The sequence below is a fragment of the Bombina bombina genome, chromosome 2 (genome assembly GCF_027579735.1).
Source record: "Bombina bombina isolate aBomBom1 chromosome 2, aBomBom1.pri, whole genome shotgun sequence".
Classification (NCBI taxonomy): domain Eukaryota; kingdom Metazoa; phylum Chordata; class Amphibia; order Anura; family Bombinatoridae; genus Bombina; species Bombina bombina.
Genome location: NC_069500.1, coordinates 819,493,081 through 819,514,786, shown reverse-complemented (window position 1 = coordinate 819,514,786; position 21,706 = coordinate 819,493,081). Strand labels below are relative to the sequence as shown.

General features: G+C 38.8%; 1 protein-coding gene across 1 annotated transcript in view; it reads left to right on the top strand.

Moving 5' to 3' along the window:
• Window positions 1–20,788: 20,788 nt before the first annotated feature.
• AMH (anti-Mullerian hormone) overlaps window positions 20,789–21,706 on the top strand; it is a 57,924-nt gene continuing 57,006 nt past the window's right edge. Inside the window, exon 1 of the mRNA XM_053700100.1 lies at window positions 20,789–21,230. Coding sequence (XP_053556075.1) covers window positions 20,789–21,230 — 442 coding nt within the window. The remainder of the gene's footprint in view (window positions 21,231–21,706) is intronic.

The following is a 21,706-nucleotide window of genomic DNA, read 5'->3' as shown; positions in this document are numbered from 1 at the left end:
TTCGGGACAACTGCTGAAGCAGTTCCAATTGTTTTGTGAGGTGCAGTGCGATGTTATTATAGGAGTTAAATACCATCTAAAAGTAGTCTTTTTCCTTAAAGTCTGCACTAAGTAATCCTTTACTCGAGGTTTGAAAAATGTAATCTCATTCTTCCTTTGTATATTCCTTTCCAATGTCTTTTTCCCATTTCTCCAACAAAGGTGTTTTGGAGGTATATTTCACACTTTGTATGGCTAAATGTGGGAGATCATTTTTTTATTTCTATTGTTTGTGTTACAAAAGTGTTCTAGCGTTGTCAATTTCTGTGATGTAGATTGTGGACTATATTTGGTTATTGCTGTCGCTACTTGAAGATATAGAAACCAATGTAGTTTGTTTGGGTGTATTTTCTCTTTGATTTGATTAAATGTGGCTATCTTGTCTTTATCTAAAAAGTATACTACTCTGTACAAACCCTTATTTTCCCATTTCCCAATTTGTGTTTAAAATTCTGGCTGTAGAAGAGTCTAACCCTAGAATTTGATGGAATTATCTGCAAGGAGGTGTTCAGGGTGGTCCATGTATGCATCGTCTCTGCAGTAATGGGTGAGCTGTTGACTCCTTTGGAGGCCGGTCCCGTCTATCCCATAGTATATCACTTGGCTGCCCAAAGTTTGACAATTCTGCTTCTATTTCTGTCCAAATTATATCCTTAGAGCTTTTGCTCAATAAGGCAGTCTGCGCTAAATTTGGTACCCCCACCCCTACCAGTTTTCTATTTTGAAGTAGAATTCAAAAAGCTATCCTGGCTATTTTATTACCTCTTAAGAAGCAAACTAGGTCAGACTGTATAAATTAAAAGAGAGAAGCGCTCAACCTGGGAACAAACAATAGCATAATAGCTTGTTCTATGGCTAGTTACCACCCAAGAAGCAGCCTCTATTATTACGCTATAGTTCGTTCCCAGGTTGAGTGCTTCTCTCTTTTTATTTATGCAAATTTTGACACTTAGGGAAGTCTCCCTAAGTGTGATGCGGGAATCCAGACGTAGACCCGTTGCTCAGTGTGCCTAAAGGGATATGGCTGAACCTCACTGACGACTCCCACAATAGGCCAAAACGTACGTCTGGGGTTTTGCTGTTTCTCTCGTTCAGAGAGGGATTGCCTGGTATTTAGGGTCTGGACTGTACTGTGAAGTCAGGATCAGACTGATATGCTTCAGGAAAGTTCTTTTCTGTGAAAGGCACATGTTGAGCAAAAAACAAAATTTATGCTTACCTGATAAATTTATTTATCTTGTGGTGTATCCAGTCCACGGGTTCATCTATTACTTGTGGGATATTCTCCTTCCCAACAGGAAGCTGCAAGAAGACTCCCACAGCAGAGCTGTCTATATAGCTCCTCTCCTAACTGCCACCCCCAGTCATTCGACCGAAGACAAGCAAGAAAAAAAGGAGAAACTATAGGGTGCAGTGGTGACTGTAGTTTAAAAATAAAAAACACCTGCCTTAAAATGACAGAGCGGGCCGTGGACTGGATACACCACAAGAGAAATAAATTTATCAGGTAAGCATAAATTTTGTTTTCTCTTGTAAAGGTGTATCCAGTCCACGGGTTCATCCATTACTTGTGGGATACCAATACTAAAGCTTTAGGACACGGATGAAGGGAGGGACAAGGCAGGAACTTAAATGGAAGGCACCACTGCCTGTAAGACCTTTCTCCCAAAAATAGCCTCCGAAGAAGCAAAAGTATAAAATTTATAGAATTTAGAAAAGGTATGAAGCGAAGACCAAGTCGCCGCCTTACAAATCTGTTCAACAGAGGCCTCATGTTTAAAAGCCCATGTGGAAGCTACTGCTCTAGTAGAATGAGCTGTAATTCTTTCAGGAGGCAGTCTCATAAGCTAAGCAAATTATGCTTCTTAGCCAAAAGGAAAGAGAAGTTGCCAAAGCCTTTTGGCCTCTCCTCTGTCCAGAGTAGACAACAAACAAAGCAGATGTTTGAAGAAAATCTTTCGTAGCTTGTAAATAAAACTTTAAAGCATGAACCACATCAAGACTGTGTAATAGACGTTCCTTCTTTGAAAAAGGATTAAGACATAGGGAAGGAACAACAATCTCCTGATTGAAATTCTTATTAGATACCACCTTAGGCAGAAACCCAGGTTTGGTACGTAACACTACCTTATCTGCATGGAAAATCAGATAAGGGGAATCACACTGTAAAGCAGATAACTCTGAAACTCTTTGAGCTGAGGAGATAGCTACTAAAAATAGAACTTTCCAAGATAAAAGCTTAATATCTATGGAATGCAAAGGTTCAAACGGAACCCCTTGAAGAACTATAAGAACTAAATTTAAACTCCAGGCTTGATTCTAACTAAAGCCTGACAAAACGCCTGAACGTCTGGAACCTCAGCCAGACGTTTGTGCAAAAGAATAGACAGAGCAGAAATCGGTCCCTTTAAGCAACTAGCTGACAATCCCTTCTCCATTCCTTCTTGGAGAAAAGATAATATCCTAGGAATCCTGACCTGACTCCATGAGTAACCCTTGGATTCACACCAATGAAGATATTTACACCATATCTTATGATAGATTTTCCTGGTGACAGGCTTTCGAGCCTGAATTAAGGTATCAATGACTGATTCGGAAAAACCACGCTTTGATAGAATCAAGCGTTCAATCTTCAAGCAGACGTAGAGAAATTAGATTTGGATGTTTGAAGGAACCTTGAAGTAGAAGGTCCTGCCTTAGCGGAAGAGTCCATGGTGGAAAGGATGACATGTCCACCAGATCTGCATACCAAGTCCTGCGTGGCCACGCAGGGGCTATCAAGATCACCGAAGCTCTCTCCTGCTTGATCTTGGCAATCAGATGAGGGAGCAGAGGAAACAGTGGAAACACATAAGCCAGGCTGAAGGACCAGGGTGCTGCTAGAGCATCTATCAGCGCTGCCTTGGGATCTCTGGACCTGGACCCGTAACAAGGAAGCTTGGCGTTCTGACGAGATGCCATGAGATCCAGTTCTTTTTTGCCCCAAAATTGGATCAACTGGGCAAATACCTCCGGATGGAGCTCCCACTCCCCCGGATGAAAAGTCTGCCTACTTAGAAAATCCGCCTCCCAGTTCTCTACTCCTGGGATATAGATAGCTGAGAGATGGCAAGAGTGAACCTCTGCCCATAGAATTATCTTTGAAACCTCCAACATTGCCAGGGGGCTCCTTGTTCCCCCCTGATGGTTGATATAGGCTACAGTCGTGATGTTGTCCGACTGAAATCTGATGAACCTGACCGCAGCTAGCTGAGGCCAAGCCTGAAGAGCATTGAATATCGTTCTTAGTTCCAGAATGTTTATCAGAAGGAGGGCCTCCTCCTGAGTCCACAAACCCTGAGCCTTCAGGGAGTTCCAGACTGCACCCCAGCCCAGAAGGCTGGCATCTGTCGTTACTATAGTCCATTCTGGCCTGCGGAAACTCATTCCCTTGGACAGATGGACCCGAGATAGCCACCAGAGAAGAGAATCCCTGGTCTCTTGATCCAGATTTAGTAGAGGGGACAAATCTGTGTAATCCCCATTCCACTGATTGAGCATGCAAAGTTGCAGTGGTCTGAGATGTAGGCGGGCAAACGGAACTATGTCCATTGCCGCTACCATTAATCCGATTACCTCCATACACTGAGCCACTGACGGACGAGAAATGGAATAAAGAGCACGGCAGGAAGTTAGAAGTTTTGACAACCTGACCTCTGTCAGATAAATCTTCATTTCTACTGAATATATCAGAGTTCCTAGGAAGGAAACTCTTGTGAGAGGTGAGAGAGAACTCTTTCCTTCATTCACCTTCCACCTGTGAGACCTTAGGAATGCCAGAACAATGTCCGTATGGGACCTGGCGATATGAAAAGTTGACGCCTGTATCAGGATGTCGTCTAGGTAAGGGGCTACTGCTATACCCCGCGGTCTTAGAACTGCCAGAAGGGACCCTAGAACCATCGTAAAGATTCTTGGTGCCGTGGCTAACCCGAAGGGAAGAGCCACAAACTGGTAATGCCTGTCTAGGAAGGCGAACCTGAGAAACTGATGATGATCCCTGTGTATCGGAATATGTAGATAAGCATCCTTTAAATACATGGTAGTCATATATTGACCCTCCTGGATCATAGGTAGGATGGTTCGAATAGTCTCCATCTTGAAGGATGGGACCCTGAGAAATTTGTTTAGGATCTTGAGATCCAAGATTGGTCTGAAAGTTCCCTCTTTCTTGGGAACTATAAACAGATTTGAATAGAAGCCCTGCCCCTGTTCCTCCTTTGCAACTGGGTGGATCACTCCCATAACTAGTAGGTCTTGAACGCAATGTAAGAATGCCTCTCTCTTTATCTGGTTTGCAGATAATTGTGAGAGATGAAATCTCCCCTTTGGAGATGAAGCTTTGAAATCCAGAAGATATCCCTGGGAAACAATCTCCAGAGCCCAGGGATCCTGGACGTCTCTTGCCCAAGCCTGGGCGAAGAGAGAAAGTCTGCCCCCCACTAGATCTGGTCCCGGATCGGGGGCTACTCCTTCATGCTGTATTAGAGGCAGCAGCAGGTTTTTTGGCCTGTTTCCCCTTGTTGTTAGGTCTCCAGACTGGCATGGACTGGGCAAAATTTCCCTCTTGTTTTGTAGAAGAGGAAGATGAAGCTGCGCCACTCTTGAAGTTTCGAAAGGAACGAAAATTAGTCTGTTTGGTCCTTAACTTGTTGGACCTATCCTGGGGAAGGGCGTGGCCTTTTCCTCCAGTAATATCAGAAATGATCTCCTTCAGTCCAGGCCCAAATAGGGTCTGCCCTTTGAAGGGGATCTTGATAAGTTTAAACTTTGAAGTGACATCAGTTGACCAGGATTTAAGCCATAGCGCCCTACGTGCCTGAATGGCAAAACCTGAATTTTTAGCCGTTAGCTTGGTTAAATGAAAAACGGCGTCAGAAATAAATGAATTGGCTAACTTAAGAGCTTTAAGCCTGTCAAGGATATCATCCAACGGGGTCTCTACCTGTAAAGCCTCCTCCAGAGACTCGAACCAGAAAGCCGCTGCAGCAGTGACTGGGGCAATGCATGCAAGAGGCTGGAGAATAAAACCTTGTTGTATAAAGATTTTCTTAAGGAAACCCTCTAATTTCTTATCCATAGGATCTAGGAAAGCACAACTGTCCTCGACAGGAATAGTTGTACGCTTAGCTAGGGTAGAGACTGCTTCCTCCACCTTAGGGACCGTCTACCACAAGTCCCATGTAGCGGCATCTATAGGAAACATTTTCTTAAAAGCAGGAGGGGGAGAGAACGGCACACCTGGTCTATCCCATTCCTTAGTAATAATTTCTGAAAACCTCTTAGGGATTGGAAAAACATCAGTGTAAACAGGCACTGCAAAGTATTTGTCCATTTTACACAATTTCTCTGGGACTACAATGGTGTCACAGTCATCCAGAGTCGCTAAAACCTCCCTGAGCAACATGCGGAGGTGTTCAAGCTTAAATTTAAATGCTGTCATTTCAGAGTCAGACTGAAGTAACGCCTTCCCTGAATCAGAGAAGTCTCCCACAGATAGAAGCTCTCCTGCTTCAACTTCTGCACATTGTGAGGGTATATCAGACATAGCTACTAAAGCGGCAGAGAGCTCTGTATTTGTTCTAGCCCCAGAGCTGTCCCGCTTTCCTTGTAACCCTGGCAGTTTGGACAATACCTCTGTGAGGGTATGATTCATAACTGCCGCCATGTCTTGTAAAGTAAACGCATTGGACGCGCTAGATGTACTTGGCGTCCCTTGAGCGGGAGTTATAGGTTCTGACACGTGTCAGTCTTTTGTCAGTCTCAGAAAACTCAGGTGATAAATCTTTAAAAGCCATAATATGGTCTTTATAACTTATAGAAAGGTCAGTGCATTTGGTACACATTCTAAGAGGGGGTTCCACAATGGCTTCTAAACATAATGAACAAGGAGTTTCCTCTATGTCAGACATGTTTAACAGACTAGTAATGAGACCAGCAAGCTTGGAAAACACTTTAATAAATGTGAAAAAAGCAATAATAAAAAACGGTACTGTGCCTTTAAGAGAAAAAAACTACCACATAAACTGCAAAACAGTGAAAAAAAGTAGTAAACTCTACGAAATTTTTACAGTGTGTATAAGGGACTAAAGCAGCATTGCACCCACTTGCAAATGGATGATTAACCCCAGGGGCCCAAAACGAATTAGAAAAACATTAAACCTGTTAACAAACAGTCAAACACACTGCCACAGCCCTGCTGTGGCTCCTACCTGCCCTTAAAAATGATTTTTGCAGGAACAAAACCATCTATAGAGGTCCTATAAGCCAGAGGACTCCTTCAGGGAAGCTGGATGTCTCCGACTGAAAACGAAAATAGGCCCCTCCCACCATGCACTCAAAGTCAGAGGGCCTTAAAAAAGTACTCCTAGGAGTAATCTAACAAGCCATGTGGAAACTAGGCCCCAAATAAAGATTTATCACCCTCAGAGAAAAAACGTTTTTATTTATAAATCATGCAAACGTTTTTACACTAAGTATTATAGGTATTAACATGAATATTATCCCTTTTTGCAAGCATGATCCCAGTTGTTGTTAAATCACTGTATCAGGCTTACCTTAAATATACCAGGCACTGTCAGCATTTTCTAGACCTTATCATCTCTCTAGAAAAAAATATACTGAACATACCTCAAAGCAGGCAATCTGCAGACCGTCCCCCCAACTGAAGTTTTCTTTCCATACTCTTCAGTTATGTGTGAGAACAGCAATGGACCTTAGTTACAAACCGCTAAGATCTTCAACCTCCAGGCAGATTCTTCTTCCAATTTCTGCCTGAGAGTAAAAACAGTACAACGCCGGTACCGTTTAAAAATAACAAACTTTTGATTGAAGGTAAAAACTACACTAAGTCACCACATCTCTCTTGATACTTCCTTTCTTGTCGAGAGCTGCAAGAGAATGACTGGGGGTGGCAGTTAGGGGAGGAGCTATATAGACAGCTCTGCTGTGGGTGTACTCTTGCAGCTTCCTGTTGGGAAGGAGAATATCCCACAAGTAATGGATGAATCCGTGGACTGGATACACCTTTACAAGAGAAAGAGGCTGCTTCTTGGATGTTAACTAGCCATAGAACAAGCTATTATGCTATTGTTCGTTCCCAGGTTGAGCACTTCTCTCTTTTTATTTATGCAAATTATGACACTTAGGGAAGTCTCCCTAAGTGTGATGCGGGAATCCAGACGTTGTCCCGTTGCTCAGTGTGCCTAGAGGGATATGGCTGCACCTCACTGACGAGGCCCACAATAGGCCGAAATGTACGTCTGGGGTTTTGCTGTTTCTCTCGTTCAGAGAGGGATTGCCTGGTATTTCGGGGCTGGACTGTACTGTGACGTCAGGATCAGACTGATATGCTTCAGGAAAGTTCTTTTCTGTGAAAGGCACATGTTGAGCAAAAAGAGGCTGCTTCTTGGGTGGTAACTAGCCATAGAACAAACTATTATTCGTTCCCAGGTTGAGCGCTTCTCTCTTTTTATTTAGGTCAGACTGTAGTTTGGTGAGGTTTAGTATAGGGACTTTGATTAGAAAAGCACAAAAAATATAAAGTAGTTTGGGAAGCAAATTCATCTTAATGGCTTATAGCCAGCCATACCAGGAGAATCCTCCAGACATCCACTTCCCCAGTTCTTTCTTATTTGTTTTGAATAGAGGAATATAATTTAGTTTATATAAGTCAGTAATATTACTTGTCAGGTTAACCCCTAAATATTTAACCGATTATTTTGCCCAAGTAAATTCGAAGTTAGTCTCTATAAGCTTTTTGGTATGCTGAGGGAGCAAATGACATGGTTTAGAGCAACATAAAGCATTGTCCCAGGTCCTCTCAGCTGACAGAAAACCAAGACATCTTGTTCCACAAGGACACTAAAGTCCTTGAATCTACGAGTAAGGCACTAGGTCAAGTTCAAGACTTCACAGATGCCCTTTCTGGTAAAGCCTACATCAGTGTGTCATAACTGAAACCAGTTCTTCATCTAGATACTGGGTGTGTGGGTTGATGACTCTGACCTGACCAAGGCACTAAAATCCAAAATTCTGGAATACATTAATAAAAATTATAGTTATGAAGATACTCAAGAGCTGTTAGATACGGCATCATTCCTAAAACCAAGATAAGTTACATAGATGTGGATACAATTATTTTAGAGAAGGTGGGTTGGTGACTCTGTGTGTTAGCTTTTATTGTGTGTGAGTGTGTTGTGTGGGAAGTTGGAACAATTTACTTTACTTGAATTAAATGTTTTCTAACTTTTAATCACCTCCAGGCTCTGGCTCTTTCCATTCTCTTTTCTGAAATTCTGACTCTGAAGTTGAACTAATGAATTTAAATAGATTTTTTTTAATAGACTAGTAGCACTATATGCTTCCTCTGGAGAAGAGAAATGTCTTCCAAACCCAAGCCCCACTCCACCAGATGAGCCTTGAGTACTCTTTAATGGGACACAATACCCCAATTTTTTCTTTCATGATTTTGATTGGTGGGTTAATGTAGCCATCCATCAGCAAGCGCTACCCAGGTGTTGAACCAAAAATGGGCTAGCTCCTATGCTTACAATCCTGCTTTTTCAAATAAAGATTGTAAGAGAACAAAGAAACATTTATAATAGGAGTAAATTAGAAAGTTGCTTAAAATTGCATGCTCTATCCGAATCATGAAAAAAAAGGTTTTGTGTCCATTTAATTTGATATGAGGACTGAAGAAACTTACCTTACTATTTCTGCCACAAATTACCAATAACTCCTCCAAATACAAACGTATTTTGTTACTGGCCTGCCTTACCTGCTAGTCTGCAACATATTGTTTAATATTGCAAAATGCACACACACACGGTGCATGTGTATATTTCAATATGGTATGGTTTTTGTTTTTGTCTTCCGTTTATAGTACAAGATGAATCCTGTCACATACAGAGAGAATGTAGAAGATATAACAGCAGATCATCGTCCACCAGCATAGAAAGCAAATAAGAATTTGGGAAGCTTCTTCAAGACTACCTTAGCTGTGCCGTCTCTGCAACTTGAAGAAGCCATAGCATCTGAGCTGAACAGCTTTCTCCTTCTACTGATAGTGAGAAAGATCCTCTGCAATGTTGGAAACTTCATCAGATAAACTTCCCCAGAATCCTTGTATTCCTCCTGCTACAGGTTTACCATCAGAGAGGGTGTTAAGCACAGGAGAGAATGGTACATACGCTGTTTTTCTTAGCCAAAAAACTTTAACACCAGTAAAGATGTTTCAAATTTAGAAAGCCTTTCAGTAAAGTTTTTGTTATTGATGTTCTAATATCTACTTCTATAATCTGTATTTCTGCCTGGTACAAGTTCCCCATCAGAGAGGTTGGAAAAACACTAATTATCAGTAATACCATGTCACCTCATAGTCCCTCCTGTGTGTAGGGATGGGCATAAAGCAACTAGTTTCAGAACAGTTATTGTTTGTAATCTGTATGCTGCCTGCTGCAAGTTGCTACAAATTCACCAGAAAATGGTGAAATTGGTTTTCCCAGCAAAAGTAGGGTTTAACTTTATTAGTACCACGTCCACCATGTTTTCCTGGACAGCTATACGAGTTACACATGCAGCAGAGTGTGCTGCTGCTGGACAGCACTATTCATGTTCCTGCTTGCATACCCTGCTGTATGTGTAACTCATAGGTGGCTGTCCAGGAAAACATGGCCGCTGTGCAAAGAATCTACTGGTAATGTTACCACAAGGCAGCTCATTTCGGTTATCCTTGTAATTAAATGTCTTTTGAGGCTTCAAAGATTGTTATTTTTACAAGAGTGAGGAGACTTTTGGTGCAACTTTGTGTATATTTTTCCTGTACATGTATTTGTCTTTAAATTAGCATCTAGTATTGATCAAGGTGCTTTAGTGAACAAGCAGAAATCTGTACTTGATGTTTTGAACAGTTAAATATATTTTAAAATGCAAAATGTATGTTTAAAATATTATTTTAATAAAATCGCAATATTTCATCAAGAAAATCGTGGGTTTTTTTTTTCATATCACACAGCCCTAATTTTAAAAGGACAAATTTTCTTTCATTATTCAAAATACAATTTTAACTTTCCAATGTATTTCTGTTATCTAATTTGCTTGTTGAAAAGCATACCTAGGTAGGCTCAGGAGCTGGGAGCTAGTTGCTGATTGGTGGCTGTGCACATATACCTCTTGTCATTGGCTTACCAATGTGTTCAGCTAGCTCCCAGTAGTGCATTGCTGTTTCTTCAACAATGGAATCCAAAAGAATGAAGCAAAATTCATGATAAAAATAAATTGTAAAGTTTTTTTTGTTTTTTTTATTGTATGTTCTTTCGGAATCATGAAAAAATAAATTTGGGTTTCATGCCTCTTTAACAAACAGTCTAAGTAGAGAAAATAGAATAGAATATTTCAGAATTGGGGAAGCAATGATCCACCTACCTGACAAAAATGCAATATTAAGACAAAACCGCACAGAAACAGAAGAGGCAAAATTTGAGACATTACTTCTGTCACAATATACTTGACGTTAAATGCACTGTAAAGTAAAAATATACATTTATGGTTTAGGCAGAGCATACAATTAAAAACAAAAGAAAAACGTTCCAGTTTTATGTCTATTATCAAACGTGATATTTTTCTAGGTATCCTTTGTTGAATATAAACCTAGGTAGGCTCCATAGATGCTCAGTGTGCACGTTTCTTTAGTTCTCTATGTCAGAAGTGTTTGCAACAAGGTATAACATTGCTACAAACATTTTTATTGAAATTAATATTTTATGTAATATTTTATGTAAAATATTGCTCTCTTATATGCTACGGTTATTTGTATTACTCATGGGAATTACTCTTCTCTACCACTAGGAGAGAAAGATTCCCAAACCCCAGGAGCTCTATAAAACCCCTCCCACCTCACACATACCTCAGTCTTTACTTTTCCTCCGCTGGTGGTGGTTGAAGAATGAAGATGTTCAATGTGATTCTTCAGAGAAAGGAGTTTTCAGTCTATGTTGAGGCCTGGTTTCCCCTCAGAGTACAGTGTTTGTAAGAGGGTTGTATTTGGGGTATGGTTTATGATTCTATGGTTTCACCTTATGGGAAATCTTTTGTAAACCCTCTGTAATCGGTCGCAGGGACTGTCTTCTGCCTCCCTTTATAGATCTACAATATACTCCTATTCTATAACCAGTACTGGTTCGGTTGTTTGCTACTTGATTGCTAGTGGACAAGTGTCTATTGGTAACTATATTTTTATTTTTTTAAAACATGGAGACACTCATATAGCCATAAAAAAATAAGTTGTTATATATGGCCCTGGGACAGATCTTTCACTCATTCCTTTGCTTTTGCATGCAGTGTTTTTTTTTTGTGCGCCGGCCTTTTTTTATAGGCTCATGTTTAGATTTGTTAATGCATAAAGACCAATCTAATGCTGTTTCTTTGAGTACTAATGAACCAACTCTTTGTTCATTACAGGTTAATGCTGCAGTCTCTGAAGTGTTAGCTGCTCTCCTGCCTTCAAATAAGTATAAAAGGTCAGTTGATATTTTACCTTCTACAAGTATTATGTGCCCTGAGCCCAGGGATACTGTTGTATCTTCAGATAATGAAGTTTCCTCTAGCAATGAGGATTCCTCATCTAAAGTTGAACCTGATATTTGCTCTTTTTTGTTTAAAGTTGAACATATTTGTTCTCTTTTAAAAGAGGTATTAATTACTTTAGGGGTTAAAGATCCTAAAGCTTCTAATGATAAATGATAATCGTTTAAATTCAGTTTTTAGGACTGTTGTTAATCTCCCTGAGGTTTTCCCTGTTTTTTATGCTGTCTCTAACATGATTGCTAGGGAATGGTCTAAGCCATGTTTATCCTTTACTGCTTCTGCAAAGTTTAAAAAGTTATATCCTTTACCTGCTGCTAATCTAGAGTTATGGGAAACAGTTCCCAATGTGGATGGGGCCATTTCCACTCTGGCTAAACGTACTACTATTCCTTTGGATGATAAAACTTTTTTAAAGACCCGTTAGATATAAAGATAGAATCTTTTCAGAGAAGGGCCTTTTTTACATGCTGGTTATATTCTCAGACCAGCTATTTCTATTGCTGATGTGGCTGCTGCTTCTACTTACTGGTTGTCTAGTCTTTCAGAGCAAATTTCTGATGACCCTGTTAGTACAAATCTATTGTGTTTGCTTCAGAGTGGCAATTTTTCTTTATTTGTGATGCCTGTGTTTGATATTATCAAGATTAATGTCAAAAGTATGTATTTGGCAGTCCTTGCCAGGAGAGCCTTGTAGCTTATATCCTGGTCTGCTGATATGGTGTCTATATCTAGATTATTGTCTCTTTCCTTATTTGGGTCTGATTTAGATTCTATTGTTTCTACTATTACTGGAGGTAAAGGAGCTTCTCTTCCTCAAGACAGAAAGTCTAAAGGAAAATCCAAAGCTTCTAATCATTTTCGTTCCTTTCGTCAGAATAAGGAACAGAAAAATAACTTCTCTGTTCAAAAACAAGGTTCCTCTGGTACAGTCTGGAGACCTAATGCTAACTGGAACAAGTAAGAAATCCATCCCTACTTCTAGTACCGCATGAAGGTGCGGCCCCCAACCCAGAAGTTCTAGTAGGGGGAGATTAAGTCTCTTTCAGGAGGCTTGATTTCAGTCTATTACAGATCCCTGGGTTCATAATGTAGTTTCTCACTGATACCAGAGAACAAGGCCTCCCAGAGGAAGGTTTTTTCTCTCCAATGTTCTAAATAATCCTGTAAAAGCTCAAACTTTTCTTCAATCTGTCTCAGATCTGGAAGATATGGGAGTGATTGTTCCAGTTCCTTTGCAGGAACAGGGGATGGTATTTTATTTAAATATTTTCATTGTTACAAAGAAGGAAGGTCCTTTGCAGACCAGTTTAAAAACTCTGTACAAATTTGTAAGAATTCCATCTTGGTCAGTTTATGTCCACAATAGATTTAACAGATGCTTACCTTCACAGAGAACATTACCAGTTTCTGAGGTTTGCTTTTCTGGACAAGCAATTTCAGTTTGTTGCTCTTCCATTTGCTCCAAAAATATTTACCAAGGTTCTGGGTGCCCTTTTGTCTGTAATCAGAGCTCAGGGTATTGCAGTATTTCCTTACCTGGACGATATCTTGGTTCAAGCTCTGTCTTTTCCTTTAGTAGAATTTTGCATTGCCAACTCTTGTTGTTTCTTCAAAAGCATGGTTGGATGATCAACTTTCTAAAGAGTTTTTTGGTTCCTCAGTCATAGGTTACTTTCCTAGGTTTCCAAATAGACTCAGTGTCCATGAGTCTCTCTCTTTCAGAGTAAAAAAAAGGTTAAAATTGGTGTCACACTTTCAGTCTCTTTCGTTTCCTTCAGTGGCTCTGTGTATGGACATACTAGGTCTCATGATTGCAGCTTCAGATGCAATTTAATATGCTCGATTTCACATGAGGCATCTTCAGCTTTGTATGCTGCATAAATAGTGCAGGGATTATACTCATCTGATATTTTTGAATCCCAGTACAAGTCAGTCTCTAACTTGGTGGCTTGATTATAAGTTTAATATTCAGGGGGCTTCTTTTGCTATTCCTACATAACCTGTGATCACTACAGATGCAAGTATTTCAAGTTGGGGAGCTGTTTAGGGGTTTCTGACAGCACAGGGGGCTGGGGATCCTCAGGAGCCGAGGTTGCCAATCAAAGTTTTAGAACTCAGGGCCCTTCAAGTTTGGCCTCTGTTGAAAAGGGAGTCTTATCTCCGTTACCAGACAATGTCACAGCAGTAGCTTATGCCAACCATCAGGGGGAAACTCACAGTTCCCTGGCTATGATGGAGGTGTCTTGGATTTTCTTTTGGGCAGAAGCCAATTCTTGTCTAGTCTCTGCAATTCACATCCCACGAGTGAACAATTGGGATGCAAACTTTCTCATTCATCAGTCTCTACATCCAGCGGAATGGTCTATTCACCAGGATGTGTTAAATCAGATTGTGGATCTTTGTAGAAGATTTATAGAAATAGAGCTTCCCAGGTACTTTGTGAGGTACAGGGATCCTCAGGTAGAGGTAGTGGATGCTCTAGTAGTTCCTTTGTCATTTCAGCCTGCTTATCTGTTCCCTACTCTGGTTTTACTTCCCAAAGTAATTTCCAAGATAAGGCTAGATAAGTCATTTGTATTCCTGATTGCCCCAGTGTGACCTTGCAGGATTTGGTATGCAGATGTAGTTCTTGTGTCCAGTTGCCCTCCTCGGCCTCTTCCTTTGCATTCAGATATTATGTCCTAAGGTCCTTTTTTTCATCTGGATCTCAAGTCTCTAAACTTGATGGCATGAAAATTGAACGCTTAGTTCTGAGACATACGGGTTTGACGGATTCTGTGATTGAAACTCTGATTCAGACTTGTAAACCTGTTACTAGAAAGATCTATCACAAGGTCTAGACAGCCTTTATTTCTTGGTGTATAAATAAAGCTTTTTCCTGGCATTCTTTCAGGATTCCTAGGATTCTTCAGTTTTTGCAGGTTGGCCTAGATAAGGGTCTATCTACCAGTTCTCTGAAACAGCAGAATTCAGTTCTTTCAGTTTTGTTCCACAGAAAGATTGCTAATCTTCTTGATGTTCATTGTTTTGCTCAGGCTTTGATTCATATTAAATATGTTATCTAGCCAATTGCTTGTCCATGGAATATTAATCTAGTATTAATCTAGTCTAATTTTGCAGGCTCCTCCTTTTGAGCCTATGCATAAATTGGACATTAAACTACTTTCTTGGAAAGTGTCATTTATTTTAGCTTAATCTTCTGCTAGAAGAGTTTCTGAATTGTCTGTTCTTTCTTTCTTATTTGACTTTTTATCAAGATAAAGCTGTGTTACGAACATAATTTAATTTTTTGCCTAAGGTTAGTTCTGCAGATAACATTGGCAGACAGATTGTTGTTCCTTCATTGTGTCCCAATCCTAAGAATGCTTCTGAAAAATCTTTGTATTCTCTGGATGTTGTTAGGGCAATAAAATATTATGTTGATGATACTAAGGATTTTAGACAAACTTCTATTTTGTTTGCTCTTTGTTTGTTCCGGGCCTAGGAAAGGTCAGAAGGCCTGTGCTATTTCCTTAGCCTCTTAGTTAAAACTTTTGATTCACAGAGCTTATTTGGAGGCAGGTCAGCATCTGCCACAGCGGATTACGCTCATTCTACTAGGTCAGTTGCCACTTCTTGGGCTTTTAAGAATGAGGCTTTAGTTGGTCAAATTTGCAAGGCAGCTGCTTAGTCTTCTTTGCATACCTTTACTAAATTGTACCATTTTGATGTTTTAACCAGTTTGATGGCTAAGCCTGTTTTAAGTGCATTATAAAAAATAAAGATTTTTTTGGAGGTAGTGGATTTATTTTCTCAGTGAAAAAGATTTTTTTAAATCCATCCATTTATGTTATTACGTGGACTCCACAGCTTAGGTATTAGTTCCTATGAGTAATGGATCATGGACTCTCACCACCTGTATGAAAAAAATATATAATTTATGCTTACCTGATAAATTCATTTATTTCATGGTGGTGAGAGTCCACAAGACCCCGCCCTTTGTTTTTTGGGATTAGATTTTTCTTCAGAACATCTTTTCCCCCTGCTCCTTTTATGGCTCTAATTCCTTTTTCTTACCTCAGTTACTTGGCTATATGTTAGACTGAGGTATGTGTGAGGTGGGAGGGGTTTTTATAGAGCTTTTGGGTTTGGTAATCTTTGCCTCCTCCTAGTGGTACAGAAGAGTAATTCCCTTGAGTAATGGATTGTGGATTCTCACCACCTGTATGAAAGAAATACAAATAATTGTAGCATATAAGGGAGCAATTTAGCATATTTAAAAAAAAAAGAAAAAAAATGAAAGAAATACATTTATCAGGTAAGCATAAATTATATTTTTTATGCTGGGTGCATGGATGAAGAATCAGTGCCATAAACAAATGCAGATTATTTTTCTGTGTTTACCAGTGTCTTCCCTATATAGTAAATTGTGTAATAGAGAAATAAACCACATTTTACCCACTGAGATCAGTGGGGGTGCTATAGTGCCAAAGTAATAATTATTACATAGAAGAGAGGAGAGAACAAAGAAGCACCTTACTGAAGCACTCACTTAATATTCAATATTTCTGAATGAGAATATACTGTAAATTAATACATAACCTTCCATAAGTACTATTAAAATAGAGTAAAAACTTTTACTCAAAAAGACACATAACACACTGAATAAAAAATTGGGTATGACCCCTAAACCCCTATGTACACACCACATACAGTAGTAGTCTGAACCTATATAAGTTTAAGTGCAGTTATGGAGCAATCTGCCACGGCTGTCCCATCATACACCCGCAACCATAAATAAGGGAATCCTTATCTAAATAAGAAAGACACAGTCTGATACAGATTGATAAATCGGCCCCTTAGTATTAATTTATATTCTCAGTCAGAAATATTGATTATTAAGTCTTTCTTTGTTCTCTCTTCTATTAAATAATCTTCCCTATATTTGCCTCACTGCTTACAATGTATTTCTCCAAGCGGGAGGAGAACAGCAGCATGTTGATTAGATTTGTGTGTCTGACACATCTGTGTGTTTCTTGAATAGCAGAAATGCAGAGGTGTGAACAATCACAAGCATGTATTGTTTTTTTTTTTAAACAATCAACATGCCTAGAAAATGTTTGTATATGTGACAACAATAATTCTTTTCCCATTACATGCGATATTGAATAGCAGGTATTTGCCTCTATACTTGATCTTCAATATGGCTGTGAAACTGTTTACATACCAAAAAGATTCTGGGCATGATATTCAAACGCTCACTGGCATGGAAAGAAATCATGCAACATTTTTGACATTTTTTTAGACCTTATATTGTAATTGTATCCAAAAGTAAAATTGTAACCCTCTTAAGGAGAACCAGTACGGTACAGTGTGTGTAATACACTACCATTAGTGTCTAAACATATATATAGTAAAGAGATATATATAGTAAAGACTATAGACAGTATATATATATATATATATAGGGGTCATCCACTTCCTAACCAGGTTATCAGGGTGCAAAGTGTCAACAGACAGAGAAAGTGTTTCTCAGACATCCCTCTCAACTGTTGCCAGAGTCCCTAGGTAACGGCTAAGCAGGGAAAACAAAATACACACTTGTGTGTTAACAGTGTCCACGTCTCAAGCGACTACACCTGTACTCACCTGCTGCTGTATCCCTCCAGAAGTCGGGTACCTCTTCACTGAGACATTGGCTCCAACAATATATTCCTGTTCCTCCTGCGGCTGAAAAGCCGACTCGATTGCAACTAGACTCTCTCACTCTCTCCAGCAGAATCCGTCTTTACTTCCGTATAGTGACGTGGCAGGCAATTCCCTCACACACTTCAGCCAATGGCTCCTGGCTCGGGGGCATGTCCAAAGTAAGGGATCTTATTGGAGTCCCAGTACTCCGTGATAAATATGAAAAAAGAAAATGATCCAAAAACGACGGAGTCCCACAGTAAGGATGATAAAATGTGAATCTTTATTCAAATGCTTAAAAATAGCAGCAATGACCACACAAACAAAATAAAGTAAGTGCTAGACTCAGACGTAACCAAACATCCAGCCCAATGAAGAGAAAAAACATCTGACCGGTTTAGGTCTGTATGACCGTAATCATAGACATAATTGAACACAAATGTGTAATTCTTGAAAAGGGGGTAAAATCACCATTTCATTGGCTGCGATAAATTGGGTACTACTTAACTTTAAATGTTGAAATTTTCTATTAAGTGGTTAACCCGGAACATAAAGAGTTAAGTAGTACCCAATTTATCACAGTCAATGAAATGGTGATTTTACCCCCTTTTTAAGCACTACTCATTTGCACTAGGCAGTTTCGGGGCTTTAACGTGAGCAGGTCTGGGGCGTCAAAACAAAATGGCACTATAAAGCGCCTTTACATAGTGGTCTATGGGAACTGTGTGTTCTCTGTAACTATATATGTGTATGCTTATATACATATATATTTATGTGTTTATAAGTGTATATGAACATATTAACACATATATATGTATATAAGCATACACATATATATTTATATTTGCTGCCCATCGCTGCGCTACTTACCCCTTTTGCTGCGCGAGGTTCTCATGCTGAGTGTCACGGTATGAGAATGAGGCTCCCATTTGAGCCTATGGAAGCGCGCACTTGTGAGTGCAATGCTTCCCAACAATGCGAACGCGAGTTCACATTCACATTGCTTTCAACTTGTAATGCCAACGCACATTATCGTGCACTGGTATTACTAAGTGGAGAGCTAATATCGCTTTCAAGAAATGAGTATTTAGCGCTCCACTTGTAATCTGGCCCTTTATATGAAAATATCAAGGTTTTTACTGTCCCTTTAAACTCAAAACTTTCAAAATACTAGCCCATGTAATCTCTATGAAAATACAAAAACATCTATGTATTAAATGCTGTTCTTTTATGCTTCTCTGTATAGTTTTAGAATTATATGTTGCCCTGCCGACATAAAAAAATATATAGTATATTCCTTTAAAGGGACATTGCATTTTTTGCTGTGTCTAAAAGAACATAGTATAGGTTTGTTAATGTTTATTCTCATGTTGAATAAATCTACTTTTTCTTTTCAGGCTTTTAATTCCTTCTCCTTGTCCACAAAGAGAACTATAGGAATTATCTCTTTCAGCCAGTGAACACCTGGTGATATAATATACATTTCCTTCTAGTTTCAGAATAAAACAATTATTCTTTAGCATTTTAAAAATATTATTTACAAGAAAAAATTTAGCTGTTTTGAATAAATATCCTTAAAGGGACATGAAAACCAAAATTTGTGTCCATGATTCAGACAGAGCATGTGATTTTAAACAACTTCCAAATTTACTTCTATAATCTAATTTGCGTCATTCTTTTGGTACCCTTAGTTGAAGAGCATACCTATGTAGGCTAAGAAATAGCATTGCATTAATGCACCAAAATGCCTCTTGTGATTGGTTCACCAGATGTGTTCAGCTAGCTCCCAGTCGTGCATTATTGCTCCTTCAACAAATGATACTTAGAGAATGAAGCAAAGCAAATTTGATAATGGAAGTATACTGGAAAGTAGTTTAAAATTGCATTTTCTATCTGAATGACAAACATTTTGGGATTCATGTCCCTTTAAGTATATAACATAAACAGATCCCAAAGTAACAATAAATAAAACACAAAGGTGCGGTTATTAAAACTGCAGCACAGCTAATCACTGTGAAGCAGGTGTTCTGAAAGGGGTTCATAAGCTTAGATGGGAAAAATAATTTACTTTCACAAACATCTAAATGTAATGTCCTTAAATTATTAATGGAAATGTGACTTTGCGACCAAGAGAAACCATAGATATTTTCATATCACATAACAGTTGTAGCACATATCTCTATAAAAAAAGTTTACACACATCACTACTGTAAAATTAATTATTAGACCATATATATATATATATATATATATATATATATATATATATATATATATATATATATATATATATATATATATATATATACAGACATACACACACATATCTATTTATATATAAATATATATATACAGTACATACATACACACACATACATACATACTGTATATACATACATACACACACACATACATACTGTATATACATACATACACACACATTCATACTGTATATACATACATACACACACATACATACTGTATATACATACACACACATACATACATACTGTATATACATACATACACACACACATACATACTGTATATACATACATACACACACATTCATACTGTATATACATACATACACACACATACATACTGTATATACATACATACACACATACATACTGTATATACATACATACACACACATACATACTGTATATACATACATATTTGTGCATTTGCTGGGCATGCTAGAAATTTCAGTGGACAAGTAAAAAAATTAGACTTTTTTCTATCTATCTTTAAAACATTGAGTGAACTAGACATATATTCCCTATTTAATATGCATATACACATTTGTTTAAGATTATACAAAGATTATTTCTAATAGCATTAAACATAAAACAACACACACACACAGTCCTAGAACAAAGAACATTACTTATATCTTTAACAGAAGTGATAACTGCATGGCAATAGGCCCTGAGTCTGAATAGTGCTTTAACACAAGGATGCCCAAACTTGTGCTAGTTCCTCTGATAACGTAGACTTCTCACTGATAGAGGGAGTTTCCACAAAAGAGATACTGTTACCCTATTAGTGTTCAAGGACAAGGTACAGGAGATTCTTTCACAGGACCAGATTTCTAAAAATAAACTGTAGGGATCCCATTCTGTCTGTTGCAGAAAAAAAAACACACAAAAAAAAAACAACATACATTGGACTAGTCAGTTTGGGAACACACATCCCACAAAGCCTCAAGGTCTTTGCTGTCACCAAAACACAGTAACTTCCCTCCTTTCTGAACAAGATTTGGCAACATCTTGTCATCTAAAAGCAGAATCCCTATTGAGGTAGTACCACTGCTTTCAAAACTACACCACTGGATATTTATGAAGGCATCATGTTCTTGAAATAAAAAAATCTTTGCTCTGGACTGCTTTTGAAGAAGTCAATTATTCAAATTGACAGTTAAAAAAAATTGACTTTAATATTTAGAAACATGATGACGGGGGAGGTGTGTGTAGGGTGGTTGCTTGTGCTGCCCCTGGTGGTCCAAACATTACCAAGCAATATTGGGCAAACAGCTGAAGGGTTGGCGAAAGGAGAACATTGGAGATCTGTGCCCTCTACCAAAGAAGAGTTACCCCAGCATGTTCACAAGGTAAGAAATGAAGATGACACTGAAAACCATCATAGACCAAAGTGTCCCTTAAAGGTTAATGGAGAGGCTGGACTTGTTTTGGACAACCTGCAATCCCAGGGGGTCTTCAGGGAATATGAAATTAGGTTCCTGGAGGCAGTAAGAAAGGCATCATGGGAAGCAGGTGACCTAGAGGTATTTGCCATGTGTCCTAGAGATGAACATTCTGCTGTGATGAAGCTCCTAGCAGGTTACCTTGTGGATCCTCAAGGGAAATATTTGGTGGTCATGCACCTTGAAAAAGGTACGTTCAAAATTGTATTGTGAATTATTCATGAATATGTTTGTTTTATTTTGTGTTTATCTGGCCTTTTACATAATGGTAAGGTAATATATTATTAGTTGCACATCAGGATTTCTCATTCTCTTTGTTGAATTTTAAGACCCCAAGAAATAAAATTTTTGGTTTCTCCCTAACTTTATAGTAGATACTTGACATAACTGCATGTTTATATCTATGTATCTGCATAAACATCCACATATATTTACCTAACTGCATTACATTGTCTACCTGGCATCTATCTATACACACATTTAAAGCATTCATCTACCTACCCACCAGCAGCCTTAGGTGTCTACTTGAAATCATTAAACCATACCTGTAACTTATGCATTATCCAGTTACCTGCTTGCAGTGTGCGCAGCCATCCTTGCAACAGGGTTGCAATTTACATGTTAACCCTTTGATTGCTAAGCACTTTCCCACCTGGGTGCTAAGAT